The sequence below is a fragment of the Corticium candelabrum genome, chromosome 7 (genome assembly GCF_963422355.1).
Source record: "Corticium candelabrum chromosome 7, ooCorCand1.1, whole genome shotgun sequence".
NCBI classification, from domain to species: Eukaryota; Metazoa; Porifera; class Homoscleromorpha; order Homosclerophorida; family Plakinidae; genus Corticium; species Corticium candelabrum.
Genome location: NC_085091.1, coordinates 1,466,373 through 1,488,351, shown reverse-complemented (window position 1 = coordinate 1,488,351; position 21,979 = coordinate 1,466,373). Strand labels below are relative to the sequence as shown.

Here is a 21,979-nt window from a genome sequence, read left to right as displayed (position 1 = left end):
TAACATTACATGAGAGTTTCAATGTTTGAGTATATAACAAGAGAGCGCAAAGTAAAAAACCGATTTAGCCACAAAATGCAGCTCAAACAGACAGTCGAATTGATATGCAAACTTCCTAATTAACTTTAATAACAGAGCAAGCGCATGCGCACTAATCATACAACACAATACGTTTCGTGATGCGTTCACGGCACATGGGACACTCATGAATCATGTCTGAGCACTGCCGGCACGTTCGATGTCCACAGAGAAAGGCAACCTCACGAGGTCGTTCCATGCAGATACAGCAAGTCTCATCCCGATCTCGATCTCGATCATCGCCCCTAGGCTCATTGGTTACAACCATCTCTTGACCTGACAAAACACCAACATCACACAACCTAAAATTTGTAATTACAAGTTGATATCTAACCGTTAATCGTCTTTTTTTCTATCGGAACTTGACAGCTCAAACATCTCTTCATTCGTTTGGAACATTCTGGACACGACAACAAGTTTCAATTACTGAAGCTCGGAGTTGGAATGTTATCTCACCTTTACAGCAGATCATGTGGCTACAAGGCAAAAACTTCACTACAGCTACTTCTTCGTCGCACAGAGTGCATTTGTTACTCTTAACTACCTTCACCTTTGATTCGATTTGAACCTTAGAAATTGATAAACAGAAGGCATGCTGTAATACGATGTATGTCTTGGTGGTCATCAACCAATATAAATGCCAAAATATGACAAAACTGTTGTGACATTGTGTACTGTATGCATAGAATAATTGTATGCTAATTTGAATAAAGTATAAATAAAATATAAATAAAATATAAAATAAAATATAAATAAAATATAAACAAAACTAAAAATAAAGTATTAATAAAATATAATAAAATACAAATAAAATATAATAAAATATAATAAAATATAATAAAATATAATAAAATATAAACAAAAACGTCCAAAGAAGTCTGTCTGCTTAACAGCGGAACGGGGGGAGGGGGGGTTAAACCAGAGCCATATAGAGAGTTGGGACATGACGATTTGGTCACGTGATATTATGGGCGCCATTTTGTGTCCAGTTGTACACTAAACGGATCCTGGAAATATAAGAGATAGTCGCTTCGTTTAGTCACCGCTTGCAGAATGCCTTGCTGTTGCACTTGGGGATGCAGAAATACAACTGAAAAGGGTACAAGCTGTGTCGCTCTCCAAAAGACCTTGCAAGAAGGAAGATTTCGCAGGCGAAAGTGAGGCGACGTTGTTGGGCGTCATCTCCAACGAGCTTATTTCTCTACGAGGTAATGTAGAAGGCATGAAAACATTTAGGGAGTTGTTGTTTCTTTAGTTGTTTTGCTTTTAAGCTCATTTTGACCAGTCTCAATTCGAGAATTGTATACAGAGCCAACAGGAAGAGAAAGCTGAAAGGAAATATGCCATTTCGATGATATTCCCTCATCGCAAAACTGACTTATGAAGAGTAGATCCGGAATCAAGAGCTCCCCTCGTCTCGTTGGATCATTCCTACTGTTCTTCCATGGAGGCAAGGAGCACAAGTTTCTTCATATGACGGTGAGCAATATACAAAATATATGAATTTGGACTTGTGATGAAATAGACGCACTTGTTTACTTTGGCAATTATAAAACCTTTATTTGTTGGTTCTGCAGGAGAGATAGTTGCAGTTGATGATACAGGAAAGTAACTGTGTGATGAGGTTTCCTCACTTGACACCCTGCCTCAGCTAGAATGCAAATAATTAATAAGGAAACTGACGAGAGAGCTAGTTCAAGCTAAACACTAGAAGAGAACAATTTTGCCTCAGAAACTGAAAATAAAGGAAAGATTTAGCATTTTTGGAAAAGACCAGCTCACCGCTCTTTCAAGTCTATAGCATGAGAGGCACGCTTGGGACAACGTCAAGCATTAAGAACTTCGACTTGCTTGTGGATCTGTTGAATACAACCTACTTTTGAAACAGCAGCATCCATTGCCATCTGTGTGTACTCTAACTGCAGCATCTTCGTGAACAGGAGAAACGTTGTTGTCTGACAATGGATGAAATGTCCATTACCCCAGTGATTGAGTTTGATACAAGTAGTGGTCAGAAGCAAAACTACCTGACCAACTTAAGCGTGGGTGTGCCACGCACTGTTAGGTTGGGTGGGTTAGCATCACGGTGGAAGCAGACAGTTGCTTACTACTTCACTGACAATTTTACTTTTGCCACTGTCCTCAAGCCCATTGTATTGAAAATTATATGGTGCATGAACCATAATTGCATGGTAATTAACATGAGAGGTAATTAGAAATTAAAAATATAGTATAACTTTTAATATATTATAAGCCAAAATAAGGAAACAACTTTAAAAGTGTCCTGTGCCCCTGCGTTGACTAATCTCAGTCTGGCTACGCTTGCAACATCTGGAAAAGCATAACTTCTAAGACCATCCAAACTCCGAGGCAGCGCACACCACGGCAAATCTCACAGTTTCACGAGTTTCACTTCCCGGTGATGCCATCACTTAGTTTTTCAAGTACCAAGGAAAGCAACGTGAGATCTTTTAAAACGAAAAGGGCGCTCTAACCCTATCTATCGTCATTTGGATTCTAGAGAGCCGCTGTCAAAAATACTCTACATACATATGAAGTCCTTCAAAATTAAGGAAAGTGTTATTCATACCTATAGTATTAAGTTCCATTACCTTCAAGCTTTGTCGATGTTCATACAATTTATACAAGAATTTTTACTACCGTAAGGTGGACACAAATGGCGCCCATAATCCGGGTTGTTGCAACTCTCTCTATATACAGCTCTGGGTTAAACAGTAGGCTTGGCCTCCCAGACCCGTGTAGTGCCGATTGGATAGTACCGCCTCTTCTCAATACATTGCGGTTGGTCCTAAGACCAGCATTAGTGTTCAGTTTCATAATGCATACCTTTCTATTACGGCTGTAAACATAGAAGAATACATCTCATGCATGGCGTGGTAGTGATCTGCTATATCAAAGAGTACTGTACACAAATGACGATTTGTAGTGCGCTCTTCATGCAAAATCAAGTCCCTACACGTTGTGGTTTGTATTCTGCGCCTGTCAACGGCAGTACATAATGACGTCACCTTCTTGTAGCAGATCAAGAGCCGGTTGTTTAATTCACGAACCGATGGTTCAACATCTACACTAGCCAGCCGCATGCTCAACGACTTCATGATCACGTCTACTAGACAAAGTCTCGCGGTGAATTCACGGCGAAGTTTTGTCACGATTTCGCAGCAAGTGACATTGAATCCGTGACGAGTCACAGCAGATGCACGCATCGCAAATTTTCATCACGAATTTGTGACGTAGCGGCAACTAAAGCCGGGTTCACAGTATTGACGCCGACGCTCAGCTGAGCGTCAACACCAAAGACACCGCCTTGATGCAGGCAGCATCCTTTGTTGTTGACACTGACGCTGATGCTAGAATAGGATTCATTTCTATTCTAGCATCACCATCAGCGTCAATGTCAGCGTCAGCGTCGTACTGTGATCTGGGCTTAAGAGCTACTAGCAGTGGATTCACGGCGATCAGACACATGACGATCACATCCGCAGCGCATTAGTAAAAGAAAGTGTTTCATAGCATCCCGTTCGCATTCCCTACTCACACACAAATGATAAAACCGTAGCTACAGTAAACACAAAGGTACCCGTGCAGCGGGATGCAACACGATGTTCTAGCGCAACACGTCTTCGTCGTTCTTCTATTACAGCCGTAATTTGCAAAAGTATTCATTTATGAAACTGAACACTAATGCTGGTCCTAGGACCAACCACAATATATTGAGAAGAAGTGGTACCATCCCTGACTCATGGAGGACAATCTTGAATCAGCAAGACATGGGTCTGGGAGGCCGAGGCTAGTTAAACGATGTAAAACGTGCTTGTTGAAATTATTAATCGGAAATACATCCGATTAAGTGTCTAACAAGCACCTCCCTAATGTAGCTTGAAAATACCGTGTGTAGTAGACCACCAGACCCTGAAATAGGAATTTCTAATCGGCCACTCAGAGCTATACATGCCACTTTAGTCAATTTTTTTGTCATTCAAATGGCTGAGCAACCTTCTCATTTGGTCGGCCAAAGGCGTCGCTTGGTCAGCCATTGGCCGATGCTCGGCAGTTAATTCACGCTCTAAGTCACCACATCCCATTCTCTTATTTTATTATTAGCCTTGAGAATATAAACTGGTGTGTGAACAGCATAGGCGTGTGCTTTCATTTGAGTGTCGTCAACATGTATTGTCAGTCTACAATACTCGGGGGCGTGGCAAGAATAGTTTTGGTTGGGTCTAACACGTGCTAGAATGCATAGTCAGGTCACGTCACAAGCAGAACTAGCGTGCCATAATACTAAATTAGTCTGCATTTAATTTATTAATCTATTTGTATGTACTGCAGCAATAGTTGCTAGTAGTTAATAGTCCATGTTCTGACTCTGCCACCACCTGTCATGGAAAACTTGAAGATTCAAACTATCTACTTCGTCTTTGCTACTTACCCTAAATAAATACATTTATAAATAATACATTTACGGCTAAACCAGAAGTTATGACAATTGCCTGCTAAAGTCTATTTGATTATTAGAGAAAACGTGGGGAAAACCCGTATCTCCTGAAGTGGACGTCTTAGCAGGTTGATTCTAACATCATTGGAAAGCTCACAAGGAAGAGGTTCAAGATCAGTTAATGAATACTGTGATTGGCTCTCTATTATGACACAATTTGTAACTTCCTGTATGACACGCACTTGGCCCTGCCCTCCTCTTGCATTTACGCCAGGTGTCTGATAACTTCAAAGCCACCGCTATAACGTCCACTACTTGAAAGCTGATGGGGATGTACTTTGAACTATGGATTGATAAGTAAAACAGCTGTAGCTAGCAAGCTTATGTAGTCGAAGCATTGGTTAAACCTTTGGTTGAATCTTTGAACCTAAGTTTATAGCTAAACTGGAACTGTTTATTTCACTAGCCGAAATCAACAACGGCCATCTCTGCTCTTCAATTCCTTATTTATTAACTGCAGTTCCCACGTCCTCTCCAATAATTGAAACATGTCAGGCCATGCCAACCCTCTCCTACGTCCCTGGTGCTGAATCTTTGTTGCACTTAATAAATTAATTTTACAAGCATGGTCTAGATGAATACAATCGTACAATAACCGCCTCTGTCTAAATGGCAGCCCAGGGGTCACTAAAACATAATGTAATTTAATATCTCTAAAAACAAATAAACGCCTAGGACTCTTTTTGGACATCTATGCTAATTAATGAGTCAGTAGAACACACACTACTCCACAATGCATGTACCATGTACTGTGACCACATGCCTGGTTCACAATATTGATGCTGATGTTCACATCAACGTCAACGTCTGACACCAACGTCGATATTGCAAACACGCCAGCGTTGACATTGATGCAACAACTGAAAGTACTCAGCGTCAAACACAAGCACGTGATCATTTTCAACCAATCAAAAGCACACACCCGGGATCAGCAGTGGATGAAGCGTTGGTGGAAGTGTGAGGAACTACTCGTGTTATTACTGGTTGAATGATTAGAAAGACTTAGGACTGAAAAAATGCAAGTGAAATTGTCCTTGCTGCTGGTGTCACTAACCATTCTTCTTATCCACTTTCATCTCCTTCCAGCTGTTTGAACTCTCTTGTGTCTACGACGCAGTAGAAATAGCAACAGAAGAGTCACATATAATAACTCTATTGACTATTATTTGTTTATGTTGAGCGTGCTGGACAAGAGTTTCGGACCATCTGATTTGTGCATCGCGTGGCACAAATATTGTGAACAAGTCAACGTCCACCTCAGCGTCAATATTGTGAACCAGGCTTTAGTCAAGACACACCAATACGACACAAACATGACACAATATCTCAATATAATCCTACTGAACTTAAGAAGAGTCTGTTGGTCTGTCTCTACGTCTTACTCAGGGGTGTAGCGTGGCATGGGCTACACAGGGCTATAGCCCCATCATTTGTAGACATGGTCATAAAAATGGTGGACTGTAGATAGATGTGAAGACCAAAGCTGTATGTCATATATACACCACCCTTTTATCCAGTCTGGATCTGCCACTGATTCTACCGTATCAGCCAATTAGAAGCTAATAAAAATGAGCGTGTCCATAAAAGTGAACGTGGCGTGTAGCATCGTTTAGCCCCCCATTTCCAGAGGTCACGCTACGCCCTGATTTATTTGTCTGTTGGTCAGTCTTATTCTTCTAATCTACTGCATACTGTATCATGCACACGTTCATGTTGCCTCGTCACGATAGACAACGAACATACCCGACACTGAAGGCATTTCTTTGCATGTTTAGAGCAATTTTCGCACATGACGACGTGTCCGCATGGTCTAAACTCTATATTTGCTTCTTCATCACACACTGGACACACGCCTCCTCCTCCTGCCACTGGAACTGGTACAACTGCAGGTGCTGTCTGCAATGTTGAGCTAGAAGATGATTGGCTTGATGGTGTGCGTGGAGAGGATGCTGTTTTGCCACCAACACCAGAAGGAACACTAACGCTTGTATGGAGAACAAGTCCTGCTGGTCTCTGGTGACGTCTTAAGCTGCCACTGAAACTTGAAGACCTAAAAAACAAAATTGAGCAATAACAAAGGTGAAAACAGTCAAAGATAATAAGCACAGATAGACAGACGAACAGACGGACGGACGGACAGACAGACAGACAGAGATGCTTAGTTGTGTTGAATGTAGATTTCAATGTTGAAAATATATGTGTTGGACAGACAGACAGACAAACAGAGACAAACAGACACAGACAAACACATAGACAGACAGACAGACAGACAGATAGACAGACAGATTGTTTTATTTGAACGCTTACTCTACAGGCAACAAGCGCTAACTTTATGCAAAAACAACAACAGTCAATGGACAAAATGTTGAATGTCTCTATCATATGTCAAGTCATCGAAGTTGCACTTAGACAACTTTAACAACTTCTTAAAAATCACTCGAGAGTTGCATGACTGTACAACTACAGACAGTTCCTCCTCCATCTATCTCGAATTCTGCTTCATTGTTCCTTCCATGTTTATCTTTCAACTTCTTGGAGATCTTCTTTAAATATTCTTCAGCCCTAGGGCCCAAAAAGCCAAAGTGCTAGAAAACCAATGGGATACATGGTGTGGTGGACTCTGATATGAATTGTTGTTGACCATATTTTGCCATCTTTCTTTGTTCTCGCATCTCTGCCGCATAGCCTGATCTTTTGGCAGCTGATTGTAGAGTGTCGCACGAATGTGGGTGAGCCATTGAAATGTCTATTGTGAAATATTCAGTGGGATCATATGTTGCTATATCCGGTCGGTTGTCTGAGTTGATATATCTGTTTCTAGGCTCAACTTGATGAGAAATCATTAATTCATCTAACCATTTAGCCCAAGTCGAGATGATTGTATTATGTTACTACGATGGGCCCCTGCCAAACTTGCATGTTAATAGATGGTAACCATGTTCATCAAGACTTGCGCTACAGTCACAATTGGTAACAATTTGAGAAAATGGTAAAGGAATGCCAAGTCACAATAATGCTGCCAACCAAAATTCTGAACATTTAATAGCAAATTTTGGTGCTGAAGGAATAGGTTGAAGCCATGAACCAGCTCTACATCCCTGACATGGCCTTATCCTTGCAGCATGCTTGACAGAGGATGTTTGCATAATAAATATGTTGCAGCGATGTCAGAGCTTAGGCGATTTTGGAGTTTTACTGGATTTGCCATAAGTCCGAACAAAGTCTGAGGTGCGAGTGCCTCTCCTTCCGTTCCTACAGTGGCAAGAAGGCTTGCAACTGCCTCACAAAGATGCTGATAAAAAGGAGGTGGACTAGCATAGTTGATTAGATTGTTACATAGACCTGCTCTAGATGGAAATCTTGGAGGAATTTTGCATAGTGAATTACACCATGATCCTACAAAGGCAGCAGTGGAGATTTTCATCAAGGTTGTAATGCAAACCTCCCAATTTGATCTTAAGAGATGCTTGTTTCCATGCCAACTCAAGTGTGCTCAACCCCAGTATTGACGGAAATGTGTTTCTTGATAGTTGGTCATGAATATGAGAAGCTTGATTTAGAACGAGGAGGCACACATCTTACAGACAGACAGACAGACAGACAGACAGACAGACAGACACCTCTACACAATGAACAAATTGCTTACCCTTTCGGCAATGCATATTGCCGTATTAAAGCCTCAACTCGATCATCGGTACACAAATCCAAAGGTGTCTTTCCCTTGTGATTCTTGTATGTTAGACTGGCACCTTCTTGAGCAAGAAAGCACGCAATAGCAGCTCCAGTATTGCTATCCAAGCTGCTACCACCAAGAGCACCACGCAACTAAACAAACAAACAAACATATATACATGCATACAATACTGGTGCGTGTGTGTGTGTGTGTGTGTGCGTGTGTGTGTGTGTGTGTGTGCGTGTGTGTGTGTGTGTGTGTGTGTGTGCGCGCGCGTGTGTGCAGATATACATAACAATATGCAATAACTGCCACACGCTGCTGTACACATTTCAAGCATAAAACAAGTACGTGTACCACTTATTTGTCATCACACACACACACACACACACACACACACACACACACACACACACACACACACACACACACACACACACACACACACACACACACACACACACACACACACACACACACACACACACACACACACACACACACACACACACACACACACACACTCACACACACACACACACACACACACACACACACACACACACACACACAAACATTCTCCACCTGCTCCAGTAGAGGTAAGTCAGATCCAACATCCGTAGACAGTCTTTGTCTCATCAATGCCAAGTGCAAGCACGTATCCCCATCCTCGTCTTCCGCATTCACATTAGCACCGTAACCAACAAGTAGTTCTATAAGTTTCGTGTGACCCTGGGATACGGATAACAGAAGAGGAGTTTGCCCTCGATTGTTAGTTGGGTCGACGTCACATTGACTGCTTCGTAGTAAAACTCGTGCAACGTCTTGATGATCGTTGAGTGCTGCTAGATGAAGCGGAGTGAAGCCATCCTCTTTCTTGTCGTTCACCAACGCTGGATAACGATGGACAATCTTCTCGATTCCACTAGAAATAGTAACACAGGTCAGTACGATAGACGCTAATAAATACTGACAACAAATGACATATGGTGAGATCGTATCACTCGTGTGCGTGTGCATGCACGTGTGTGTGCATGTGCGTGCGTGTGTGTGTGTGTGTGTGTGTGTGTGTGTGCATGTGTGTGCGTGTGTATGTATGTACATGTGTGTGTGCATGTGTATGTATGTGCGTGTGTATGTATGTGCGTGTGCATGTGTGTGTGTGTGTGTGTGCATGTCCATATGCATGTGAATGTGTGCGTGTGCATGTGCGCGTGCATGCGCGCGCGCGTGTGTGTGTGTGTGCACATGCGTGTGTGTATGTGTGTGTGTGTGTGTGTGTGTGTGTGTGTGTGTGTGTGTGTGTGTGTGTGCCGTCTTACTCTGCATTGCCTTTCAGAGCAGCATGATGTACACAGTTGAATCCTCGATTGTTCTTTGTCAATGGCTTCGCACCAGCCTCCAACAAGATCCCAACTACTGCATTATTCTCTTTAGAAACGGCATCGTGCAACGGCGTATCACCATACGCATCCTACAAAACAACAGCCAGTGAACCAACTTCAGCTGCGTTTGTTGGTCTCAATAAACTTTCACACAGTAGATCAATAATGTAAGTGAATGATGCAATCGTGTGTGGTGTGGTGTGGTGTGGTGTGGTGTGTGTGTGTGTGTGTGTGTGTGTGTGTGTGTGTGTGTGTGTGTGTGTGTGTGTGTGTGTGTGTCTGTCTGCGTTTCTGTGTGTGTGTGTGTGTGTGTGTGTGTGTGTCTGTGTGTGTGTCTGTCTATATGTCTGTCTGTCTGTCTGTGTGTCTGTCTATGTGTCTGTCTGCCGTCTGTCTGTGTGTCTGTCTGTGTGTCTGTCTGTCGTCTGTTTGTCGTCTGTCGTCTGTCTGTCTATCGTCTGTCGTCTGTCTGTCGTCTGTCTGTCTGTCGTCTGTCTGTCTGTCGTCTGTCGTCTGTCTGTCGTCTGTCGCCGTCTGTCATCTGTCTGTTGTCTGTCTGTCATCTGTCGTCTGTCTATGCATCTGTCGTCTGTCTGTCTGTCGTCTGTTGTCTGCCTGTCTGTCGTCCGTCGGTTGTCCGTGTGTGTCATCCGTGTGTGTGTTGTCCGTGTGTGTCGTCCGTGTCGTGTGTGTCGTCTGTGTCGCGTGTGTCGTCCGTGTCGTGCGCGTGTGCATGCATGCATGTGTGAGCTTGTGTGTGTGTGTGTGTGTGTGTGTGTGTGTGTGTGTGTGTGTGTGTGTGTGTGTGTGTGTGTGTGTGTGATGTGTGTGTGTGTGTGTGTGTGTGTGTGTGTGTGTGTGTGTGTGTGTGTGTGTGTGTGTGTGTGTGTGTGTTACCTGAGCATCCAGATCGCATCCGCTTTGTCGACTGAGAAGACGAACACAGCTGACGTGATTTTTATTGACGGCGATGTGCAAAGGAGTGCTACCCGTCTTGTTGATTGGACTAACATTCGCTCCTCTTTCAAGCAGCATTGTTGCACACCCCACCTCATCACTACAACAACAACCAACAGCATACAGGCACATCAAAGTTAATGTATACTCATGGCCAACAGTCTCACCCAAAACAGCAGTAATGTAGTGCTGTGTCTCCGTCCTCATCGGTGCCTTCCAGGAATGCGTTAGCATCGAGAAGCAACTTAACAACTTCAGTTTCTCCCTGATGGCAAGCAACTTGCAAAGCCGTCTTCCCGGAAGCTTTACGATCGACCTACACACCGAAGACAATCCAATCCACTCGCTACATGCAGCACAAACATTTACAAGAATTACCTCTCCCGGGTGTTTCCTTAGGATGTCTTTAACTTGACTGACGTGTCCTTGTGCAGCTTCTCGTACGAGATCATCAGCATCAACACTAGAACTGTCTCCATCCATTACCAATTGACGAAGCAACTCGACCAGTTGATCTGGAAGATGATGTTAGAAGTTCGATGTAGAAATATTAATGATAAACAAACGTGTGAATAGTAGAAGAGAATGACTGCTATGTAGTAGGACACAATATGTAGGTATAAAGATGCAAGAACGACAAAGAACATGAATACTAGTGTAACAACTACACACGCACGCATGCACACACACACACACACACACACACACACACACACATGCATACAGACACACAGACACAGACACAGACACACACACACACACACACACACACACACACACACATGCATAAGCACACATGCACGTGCACACACACACACACACACACACACACACACACACACACACACACACACACACACACACATGCGCGCAAGTCACATGCAACAGAAATGTTCATCTCTACCGTTTGTGCTGACTCTTTGTGGTGCAGTCACCTTAGAGACAGCATCCTCTGTCTTAGTAACACAAGCTGGATTGAAAGTCCACGTTGACCCGTTGACATCAACACGTAGATCACCATCAGTATATAGCTTCTCCACTTTACCAACCATACCAAGACTCTACAACACAAAACAAATGTGAGTCCATAAACGTAGCACACCTGTTCACTAATCACAAACCATAAAAATGTCAAAGCAAAGAATAAAAGAAATCAAAGACTAAAGCATCAAGTAGAGGCTCACTGAACAAAACATTCTAATACAACATCTCAACAGATGCTTCTTGCCGAGTAATTCTGTAATGTTTTGAGAATTTGTGTATACATCTGGATCTATATCAGTTGATAGCAGCAAGAAGTCCCAATTGGCTGTTGCTACACATTAATTTCAAATACATGTGACATCACTACACATTAATTTCAAATACATGTGACATCAAACACCCTACGTTACTGCATCTTTAGCTAGGTTTACAATATGACGCTGGCGACGCTCGTGACTCTAGCAACGACGCTCAGGTAGGCGTCATATTGTAAACACTCGCACGTTGCGTCACAAGCGTCGTCAGCATCGCCGACGCTAGAGTTGATTCAAGTTCAACTCCAGCGTCCATACCGGAAGTGCTCTAGCGTCTACTGGAAGCATGTGCCTTTTGTCGACCAATCAGAGATCAAATCCAGGAGTGAAATACCCGAAAGTAAACTATGAAAGAGAAGCCTACCAAAAGTGTATACGTATGTATAGGTACGACTGCTTGTGGCAGATCAAGTCACGGTAACTCATAGATGCGAGGTGCAAGAAAAACGCTTGGAAAAACATATCGAAAAACCAGACTCCCAGCAGTAGGCTGCAAAAAAATGTGGAGACGTCTCTGCGACTTGGTGCAGGAGGAAATAAAAACCAAATTACAGACTTTTGTATTCACAGTATATGATTATGATGACCACATGCGTAGTGGCTCGCCACTGACGCTCATCACACCTACTCGGCATCTTTGCCAGCATTCTCGCGAGCGTCCTCATGAGCGTCACAAGCATCGTCAGTGACATATTGTAAACCAGGCTTTACACCGTGTTCATGCCAAAATACATACTAACTATGATTAAGCCATCATTAGACCACACATGTTCACACCCCTAATTGTGATTAGACGCATGGGCACGTGATTGTAATTAGCCTCAACAGTTTTCATCCGTCATATCTGACAAGAATAACACAAAATGTCTTAACAAATCCAGTGCTTTAGGTTTTGAAAAGGGAGACATATCGTTTGCTTTCTCTGGCGGCTCCTTTGGGGACAACAGAAAGTTGTTACAGGCACATACGTATAAAATACAAGTCTGCGCTCACAAAATGACGCTGACGCTCAGCTGAGGATCAAACTTCAAAGAGCCCGCTTTGATGGCATCCTTTGATGTTGACGCTGATGGTAACGCTGGAGTTGGTCAGCATCAGCGTCATATTGTGAACCAGGCTTTATATGTTGCCACGTTGTTGCTGCATTTGTATCAGCATCCAAACATACAACACGACATCAGAAACATTGACAATACATAGTCATTTTGCTTGTACATTACCTCGTCACCAATGTCACCGTCACGCTGCTCTTTACGGCATTCGAACGGCATTCGAATGGCATTCGAATGGTGTTACATTAAAGGTGCAGGGTCACAGTCAGACATGCGCACTGCATCCCTTTGAAAAGGGTGCACTTTTTCAAACACTCAGTAACCACGAGGATGTACACGATCTAATTTAGCTGACTGAAGTCTCTCTATAGCCTGAATAGGAACGATCAAGACGTTGCAGTACGAGGTTGCGTTAGACTGTTACTCGGGTACCTAAATTCTAGGCTTTTTTGATGTAGTTCTCGGCGTTTTTCTTCTAAAACCTCAACTGAGGTTGCTACACTGCAAGCACCCTCACACTTCAAGCCAGATCGAAGTTCCTTACGCTCTGCACGTGACCAGAAAGCACACATCACATTCCCATATGTTGCATCTGCCATAGTCTCATCTTTCTCTCACTGAGTCTCATAGTAACCAAGTGCACTCAGTTCACAATGAGCACCAAAATTTTGTATCTATTAAAGGGGAACTCTTACCAAAATCAACCATCTCTCAAATGAAAGCTGTCACTTTGACACAACCCTTTGCAACCATTTACTGCAAACGTTGCATTTTGGGTGCGTTAGGAGCACTTGGTATAGCTAAACCTAAAGTAGTTACTTCCAGAGAGTAAGACTTTGTCACATACGGGGAATCGTCTGAACAACTCGTGCCCATTCTCTGCTTCTGTGGCTGTCTGGACCGTAGGTTTCCTGCAGGAAGATACCAGGCATTGTATCTTTCTTTCAACAAGTCTTAGTATTTGGTGAGAGTTCTCCTTTAAAGCTGACACTGTTGTCGAGTCCGTTAATTGACATCTAAATAGCCAGTTTTGCAGTAGTTGACCGTTGCGTATGCGCAACATACGAACAGCATTAGAATGACTTACTGGCAATCAAAATTGATTTTCTTAGCAAGACACTTGAACATAAGTTACGTACAATAGCTACGACGCAAAAGCTACCTCACTTGAGATCAGCTCAAGTGCGCATGTCCAACCGTGACCCTGCACCTTTAATCATGAATCATGAAGACAGACCATCCTTCTTGCCGTATTTTCAATCCCAATTTACAGCGTGGGGCAGCTCACTTTCCAAATAAAAACAAGCTAACGATATCATTGCCATCTATCAGCACTACTACCGAGTCCATCAGACAACACGACAGCAATTAAGTGCAACATCCATTTCACAACTTCTCTACACAAAATTGTCTACGTGTAACACAATGGCATACCGTCTCACTGTGTGTCGATCATATATATATATATATACACACATCAGTCTGGTCTGTCTCTCTCTTGCATTCGTGTGACACCAAAATTGATACAAAACTACAGACTTACTAATGCCATATCGTCGGCCCACTCTCCGTGTCCTTGCTGTAGTCGTTTCACTTCTGCTGCATCGTTGAGGACACGAACATGATCACCAACTTCAAAGTGCGCTTGAACCTAACGCATAATCATGACACAAATGTCCAACTTATGTAGTTGGGGCGAGCCTTGTCGAGACCAGTGTACCGTGTTGAGATGTGTACGTGTGTTGGTACGTGTACAGTACAACCGACAAGAAATCACAGACATGATGGTTTGTGATGTCACAATGCAGGTGTAAGTGTACAAATCACTGTGTTTCATGTCTGTTCTCACTGATACTCGCCCCAACAATGCTTTCGATTTTAACTAGTATAGTACTATGTATGTACTGCTTTCATGCATTCTCGGACACCACAAATCATGTACTCAAATCGTGCCAATGGGGAACGAATCTGTGGCTAGGTGACTAACTAGCTACATACTTATGCTTGTGTGACATGCTAGAAGAAAGTGTGAAACACCGTCCTATCCAATGATAAAGCAAACTTAGCTTTTGCATCACAAGTGAACGTTGTTGTGTGTATCACCGAGCTAGTGGTTCATCAAAAGATGAACGTATCGTACACCTTCACACATGCAATGAGTTCGTCCTCATAGAAACCATTCCACTATCCCTCACTGCTGACTTGGACTAATACAGTCAGACCTCATTATTCCGACATCCGATAATCCAACGCCCTCACTTTCTGACAGACGGTACACACAAAACCAATTTACTGCATATTTGTTACTGATAATCCAACAGCCGTGTTAAGGCCAGTTCACAATATCTACGTGGCACCAACAAAACGTAACGAATGAAACGTTTGACCAATAACCGTTGTGCAAGGAATCATGTGCTGTTTACAGTAGCGCGTGCCAATTTATAAAATACCGTTGTGACTTCCCGCATATACAAAAACACTATTGCCAAGAGCAATGCTTGGAGAAAGATGTCTGCTATCGTGACGTCACGTTGTCTACATTGGCCATCTATATATGATTGCGCCAAGCGCCATTTTGTCCTGGCTCGTATGCGAAAGTTACGTCATGTCTGTAGACGGAAAGTAGACCGTCCGTACGCACAAATTGCAGCGGGACGAATCAGCACACCAATGCTGCCGAACGGGTGTGATTTCAACTGGCTTCGCCTTGACTCGTCGGGGACCCCTCTCATGGACTCGACTCAAGTGGGCTTTGTTCCGTCGCAGAAGTTGTGTCATGCTATTAAACAGGAAGTAGACTCAGGGCGGGGCAAGCTGCATCATGCTAAACGGGAAGTATACTTGGGACGGGGCAAGCTGCATCATGCTAGCTAAATGGGAAGTAGACTCAGAGCGAGCGGGCGGGTTCGATTTCCACTGCCTACTGCGTGCACTCGGACTTGCCGGGTGGAGGCTAGTATAACATAGTTGTGAACAGGATTTAGTCCGATAGAAACCCACCACAAGACAAACATGGTTGGAATAACTAGGTCTGACTGTACTACATAGTGTTAGTGCAATATACCTTTGTTAATGCTCCGGGATGAAACATCCAGATGGTGTCTTGTCCTTCGTACTTCACTCTTATGTCTCCTCGCTCTGTTACTCTAAACACGGTACCAACTTTTCCTATTACTTCCTCCATCTTGGGATTCCATCCGCCGTGACCGTCTTGCATGATTTTCAGCAGTTCGGCGTCCAAACCAACTTTCACTTTATCGCCCTGCACAAGTTCCTTTGCATCTTCTTCACCAGATGAGAAGACTTCGGATGATTGCACTGGCTTTCCTAATAGACAACAAACGTCAGACTCGATATATGCAATGATAAAAGAAGTCACTGGCTCTTGTAAAATTAGTCAAGTTCAAGGTGGATGGATGTCTTCAAATCATTTTCCATGTTTGTAACTCTTGTTAGATTATCTGTCTTTATATTCTGTTGTACATCCACTGTCTCTGTCTGTCTGTCTGTCTGTCCATCTGTCTATCCGTCTATTTGGGTAAAGCATATCTCAGTCGCTCTGCAGAAGTTCAATGTCATGGCAATAGAAAAAAACCAAAGACCTACTGGGTGACAGTTAAAGGAGAACTCTCACCAAAATCAACCATCTCTCAGATGAACGCTGTCATTTCATGACACAACTCCTTGCAACCGTTTACTGCAGTATGAAGAAATAAAGCATTGAATTTTCCTGTGCGGGTGCGTTTAGTACCCGTATGTGTCTTCAGAGTAACTTTGATTGATGGTTAGCAAGGAAGACCGATACCTTTGCACTTTTCAAGGTAAGAATTTGTGAGACATATGGTGGCAAGTTGTGTACTGATTAAAGCAAACTGGGACCACATACTTATCACGCAAGTATCGACTGTGTCAATACAAACATAAAGCCTTAAAATGACACCTTTCTTAGATTAGTTCATAGATCATGTCTCGCTGCATTTTGGGTGCGTTAGGAGCACTTGGCACAGTTAAACCTAAAGTATTTACTTCCAAACAAGGACAGAGAGTAACTCTTCATGCTACATATGGGGAATCATCTGAACAACTTGTGGCCCATTCTCTGCTTCTGTGACTGGCTGGACAGTAAGCTTCCTGGAGGAAGATATTGGGCCTTGTACCTTTCTTTCAACAAGTTTTGGTATTTGGTAAGATTTCCCCTTAAACTGTCTATGTCAGCATTGACTAGTCTCACGTAGCCAGACCCTTTCTGCCGCATCATCCTTCCGGGTGAAATGGGGTCTGGTGAACACACTTTGATGTCGCTGTGTGCTGCATAGCCAGAAATTGACTATCTAAAGACCAGATTTGGTTTCTTAAATGCTTCACTAAAGACCAGACTGGTATGCAAGCAGTGCAATCCTATCTCATTAGCTTCTCTTGTTTCGTAGAGAACAACTTGAAGACTACAGCTAGAGTCGTTGCTGTTTATGAAATCTGCATGTCTAGAGCAACAATTAAACGTGGCCGTGGGAATGTTGACATTGGCAGGCTCGACATCGTACGTCTAGCGTTGTGTGCTCATGTCACAACAGAGACTGAATGCGAACACACTGAATAGATGCGAACGTACTCGATGCTGTTTGCTGTTTTGACGTCTAAAGCGACTGCGGACAGTCCAGAGTGAGCGATATCTGGTTCTGGAATTGAAGGGCTTGGAGTTGACATCATTGAAACAAGTTGAGTCGTCTTTCTGTGTTTGGGTAATCATCTCACTTGTTTTGTGCATTGCTTTACATCAAGTACATTCGCATTCAGTCTCCGTTGTGACACAAGCGCACAAACGCTACGTACGACGTTGATCCTAACAGATTGCCTAGGAGATGGAAGCCTAGCCTGTCGACGTCAACGTTCCCACGACCGTGTTTAATCAATTGTTGCTGTAGACATGCAGATTTCACAAACAGCAACAACTCTAGCTGTAGTCTTCGAGTTGTTCTCTATGAAACAAGAGAAGCTAATGAGATAGGATTGCACTGCTTGCATACCAGTCTGGTCTTTAGTGAAGCATTTAAGAAACCAAATCTGGTCTTTAGATAGCCGATTTCTGGCTATGCAGCACACAGTGACATCAAAGCCTGTTCACCAGACCCCATTTCGCCCGGAAGGATGACGTGCAGAAAGGGGTCTGGCTACACAAGACTAAACATTGACAGGGTAACACAGCTTATCATGTCTTATATACACATTAATCTACCCATTACTCCATCCATCCATCCATCATCCATCTGTTTCTCTGCTTCTCTGTTCGTCCGTCCATCCACCACGTTCTGTCTGTCTGTCCATCCACTACCCCGTTGATTCCATCTCTTAACAATCCTCATCAAGATATCCCCTGAACGTTTTTCTCAAAATTGTGCCATTTCAAAACATTTACATTCCAGATGGCAAGCCTGTAACTCACCTAGCACAGGAAGATGCTCTTTATAGTACGTTCCTCCTGCAGACTCATTTACATAACGTAAATCAACCTACACACACAAACAAACCATTGATACAACAATTAGCTACAGTTTTTCTTCCATTTTCATCACCTTTCCCTTATGACCAACACGATACACGTTTGTGCTGCCATTAGGCCATTTCACAGATGCCACGCTTTTCTAAATTATAAAGAGTTAGAGGAGCAATTGACGTCAGTCGTGTAACAACTAGTACATCAGATTCTGAGCCCCATCCCCGAACATCCACTACATGACCTACATTGCCGCTGCCACCTAAAACAAAAGCAGAGCAATTACGTGTGTGTGTCCATGTGTATGTGTGTGTGTGTGTGTGTGTGTGTGTGTGTGTGTGTGTGTGTGTGTGTGTGTGTGTGTGTGTGTGGTCACTGTGTGTGTGCATGTGTGTGCAGGCGTGTGTGGCTAGGGGCATAACTGTAACGAACGACAGCTCCTTATCCATTTGCCATTTTTGTGTCACTGGTGTGTGTGTGTCACTGTGTGTGTGTGTGTGTGTGTGTGTGTGTGTGTGTGTGTGTGTGTGTGTGTGTATGTGTGTGTGTGTGTGTGTGTGTGTGTGTGTGTGTGTGTGTGTGTGTGTGCTTGCGCACATGTGTGTAACACAAACTTCTCTAACCATCTTGTTCAGTCCATTCCCAGTCAATCCCTCGCACCACTGTTGCACCTGGAAAGATCCCTAAAGCAGTAACCTTCGTAGCAGACGAACGTTTGGTCATCTTAACACGCGCTTCATCCTCCTTTTCTATTCTCCAAAAGAAGTGCTCCACATCATGCTTTCCTGACATGTAGCAGTTCGTGCAGAGATCGAAATCATAACACTGACAACATTTCCAACGAATTCCACGAATTGGATGAACTCGACAGACGTCACATGTCACATGCTGATGTTTAATACCTGAAAACGACACTCACAATGACAACAACAATAGAGCAACAAACGATATCATCCCAGCAGCCAGAGTGTTCCCACTCATTTGACTACATCACGTTATTCCATCTCACTAATACACAACACAACACAACTTCAAAACAGTCCGACAGCTTTTGATAAACTTCGTTTCATTTAGTAACAACAGACACACATACCTTATAATCGTAACAATTTCAGTATTATTACAAAGTACGTCACAGTCAAAGTCCCTTCACTTACCAATATATCAAGCAACTTAAAACACAAAAGACAGCTTACGTAAACTGTCTCTTAATATACACACGAACCAAAGCAAATAAATGTCCAACCCAGAATTGAAAGGAAACTCGCACACAAAAACAAGTTGCTCTTGAAAAATAGTGTTGCCTCCGAGAAGTACAACGATACCTTAGTCGCTAGCCAAAGCAACTTCAAATGCTCAATGACGAGTGCATGCAAGGCATGACGTCACTGGAGGGAGACATTGATCATTTAGTATTGAAAAAATCTTGATTAGCATGATGCAACCACCTACATCAAATCAACTGATTGGAGATAACACTTGAACATTCACCTTCCCTGTGAGGTAGATGCAGCTTCGTAGCGATGAGAGGGAAATCCTGGAGGCATACAGTATGCAACTCACTGTTCCCTGATCCACAGCTTGCAGATGACATCTCATGCGCGTAGGTCTGGAACTTTGAGGAAACACGACATCAACTTGCTTTGACGTACAGTGCTGTAAAGAGGCTGGAACAGGTAGGAAACTACAACACTTTCATGTCTGTCATGATCTTCTTTCAAGGTCAGACTTCTTTCTCCATTCCCAACACACTTACAACAAACTTCAGAAGTCATCAGAATATTAATGAACCCTAGATATCTCAATTGGAGTCAGGAAACTTCAGATTGGCTAGAAAGTCGTAAACTAGGAGAACACGTCAAAGTGAAAGTTGATGTCATGTTTCCTCGGATTGCCAGACCTACACACATAAGAAGTCATACCTGTATGCCTCCACTGTTTTCCTCTCATCACTATGAAGCTGCACCTACCTCACAGTGCAGATGAATGTCCAAGTGTTGTCTCCAATCAGATGATTTGGTGTAGAAAGTTGCATTGCACTAATCGAGATATTTTGCCACTCAAAATGATTAGGGTCTCCCACCAGTGATGTCATGCCTCGTGCATCTTCTTCATCTGGGAGCATGTAAAACGCGATTTCTCCTTTACAGACTCGCTGAACTCCTCGAAGGCTATTTTTCAATAACAACTTGTTTTAGCGTGCGAGTTCCTTTTTAATTATCTACGTCCAACAACATATCAAATATTCACATTAGCTACACAGTTGCATCACCATTAAAGGGACTGCTAAGGATGTCATCATTGTATTATGCAACTCAACTGTCCACATGTACTGAGATACTCGGTGCCCTACTAACACACCCTTCCAATCACCACACACCTCATCACACAATACAACACTACAACTGAGGCCCCAATAGGGAACCAACGCAACACCAAACCGATATAATAACTCACCAAATCAAAATCACACAATCACAGTCCTCAACACCAAAACCTCTCTACCAACTATATCCAAGCCCATCTAACTCCTGAATCCAATCACCCACCACAACTTTTCCTGACAACAACATGATAGTCACATCCCACCTGTCGGGGCGCAGTCCAACAGTCTCAAATCGTAAGCACCGCCGTGTCCCACTCGATAGTTTGTGCGACTGCCGCCGTCCCACTGAACTACGACCGTCTGTACGAGTGTCGATGAGAGTGCACTTCCGACTTCCACCACTGTTCCTGTGTGGCCCTCGCCGCTGTCTTGCGAGCCCCATTTCCAGTCTGGACCGCGGACGACGCGTTGGCCTACTTCGGGGTTCATTGAGAGGTAAGAAATCAAACGTTCGTGCGAAGTAACATTTTGTTTATATCAACGAAGTGGTGTGTGTGTGTGTGTGTGTGTGTGTGTGTGTGTGTGTGTGTGTGTGCGCGCGCGCGCGCGTGTGTGTGCGTGCGTGTGTGTGTGTGCGTGTGTGTGTGTGTGTGTGTGAGAGAGAGAGAGAGAGTGAGTGTAACTGTTTGTGTTTGTTTGTCTCTATCTGTTTGACTGTCTGATGGTGAGCTAGATTGATTATTTGACTTTGACATTGAAGGCGAAGTCCATTAGTTAATCTATGACTTTGTTGTTTGCAAGGACTGGTTGCTTTTACAAATTCCTAGCATATGTACTTGCAAGTAGTCTGCATGAGAGTGTCTGTCTGTTTGTCTGTCTATCTGTCTTGTCAATAATGTGGAGTAGAATAGGATGGAACTGGGTATCATCTTCTCACCTGCAAGTTTGGGGGAGGACCAGTCTGGCAACACGATTCTGTAGTGTCAGGATGGTGCAGTTGTTTGAACGAGCTCCAACTGCACCATCGCAAGGAGCCAAGAGATCAATATACAGAATCTGAGAATCGCCTCGATATTTTAATGTACAATGAAACAAGTACAGAGTTGGACGTAAGCATGGCTCACCCTTGGAGCAAAGGCTTCCTAAATAGAGCATCTAAAGAGGCAGGCTATGCAGCTGAGAGGCGTGAGATGAGAAAGA

General features: G+C 43.4%; 1 protein-coding gene across 2 annotated transcripts; it reads right to left on the bottom strand.

Moving 5' to 3' along the window:
• On the bottom strand, nucleotides 1-21,294 carry LOC134182743 (E3 ubiquitin-protein ligase MIB2-like). Of its 2 annotated transcripts, none has more exons than XM_062650182.1 (18): nucleotides 21,043-21,294; nucleotides 19,077-19,355; nucleotides 18,657-18,715; nucleotides 18,533-18,601; nucleotides 18,403-18,469; nucleotides 16,027-16,289; nucleotides 14,506-14,613; nucleotides 11,517-11,673; nucleotides 10,991-11,127; nucleotides 10,780-10,928; nucleotides 10,553-10,712; nucleotides 9,593-9,744; nucleotides 8,856-9,195; nucleotides 8,244-8,422; nucleotides 6,341-6,647; nucleotides 535-646; nucleotides 413-478; nucleotides 1-354 (listed from the first exon to the last, which is right to left on the bottom strand). In XM_062650182.1, the coding sequence occupies exons 1-18, from the start codon at nucleotides 21,266-21,268 to the stop codon at nucleotides 152-154; spliced, it is 3,033 nt and encodes a 1,010-aa protein (XP_062506166.1). In that variant the 5' UTR covers nucleotides 21,269-21,294; the 3' UTR covers nucleotides 1-151. The 2 variants fall into 2 exon arrangements, with proteins under 2 accessions (XP_062506166.1, XP_062506167.1); XM_062650183.1 differs by lacking the exon at nucleotides 21,043-21,294 and adding an exon at nucleotides 19,779-19,834.
• Nucleotides 21,295-21,979: the final 685 nt, after the last annotated feature.

Bases quoted from the DNA above. Each gene is read 5' to 3' on its own strand.
- LOC134182743 (XM_062650182.1), bottom strand. From the start codon at position 21,268: ATGAACCCCGAAGTAGGCCAACGCGTCGTCCGCGGTCCAGACTGGAAA. The intron at 6,648-8,243 runs GTAAGCAATTTG...TTTGTTTTTTAG, and splicing joins CAATATGCATTGCCGAAAGG to GTCTTCAAGTTTCAGTGGCA. The intron at 479-534 runs GTGAGATAACAT...TGTCGTGTCCAG, and splicing joins CCACATGATCTGCTGTAAAG to AATGTTCCAAACGAATGAAG.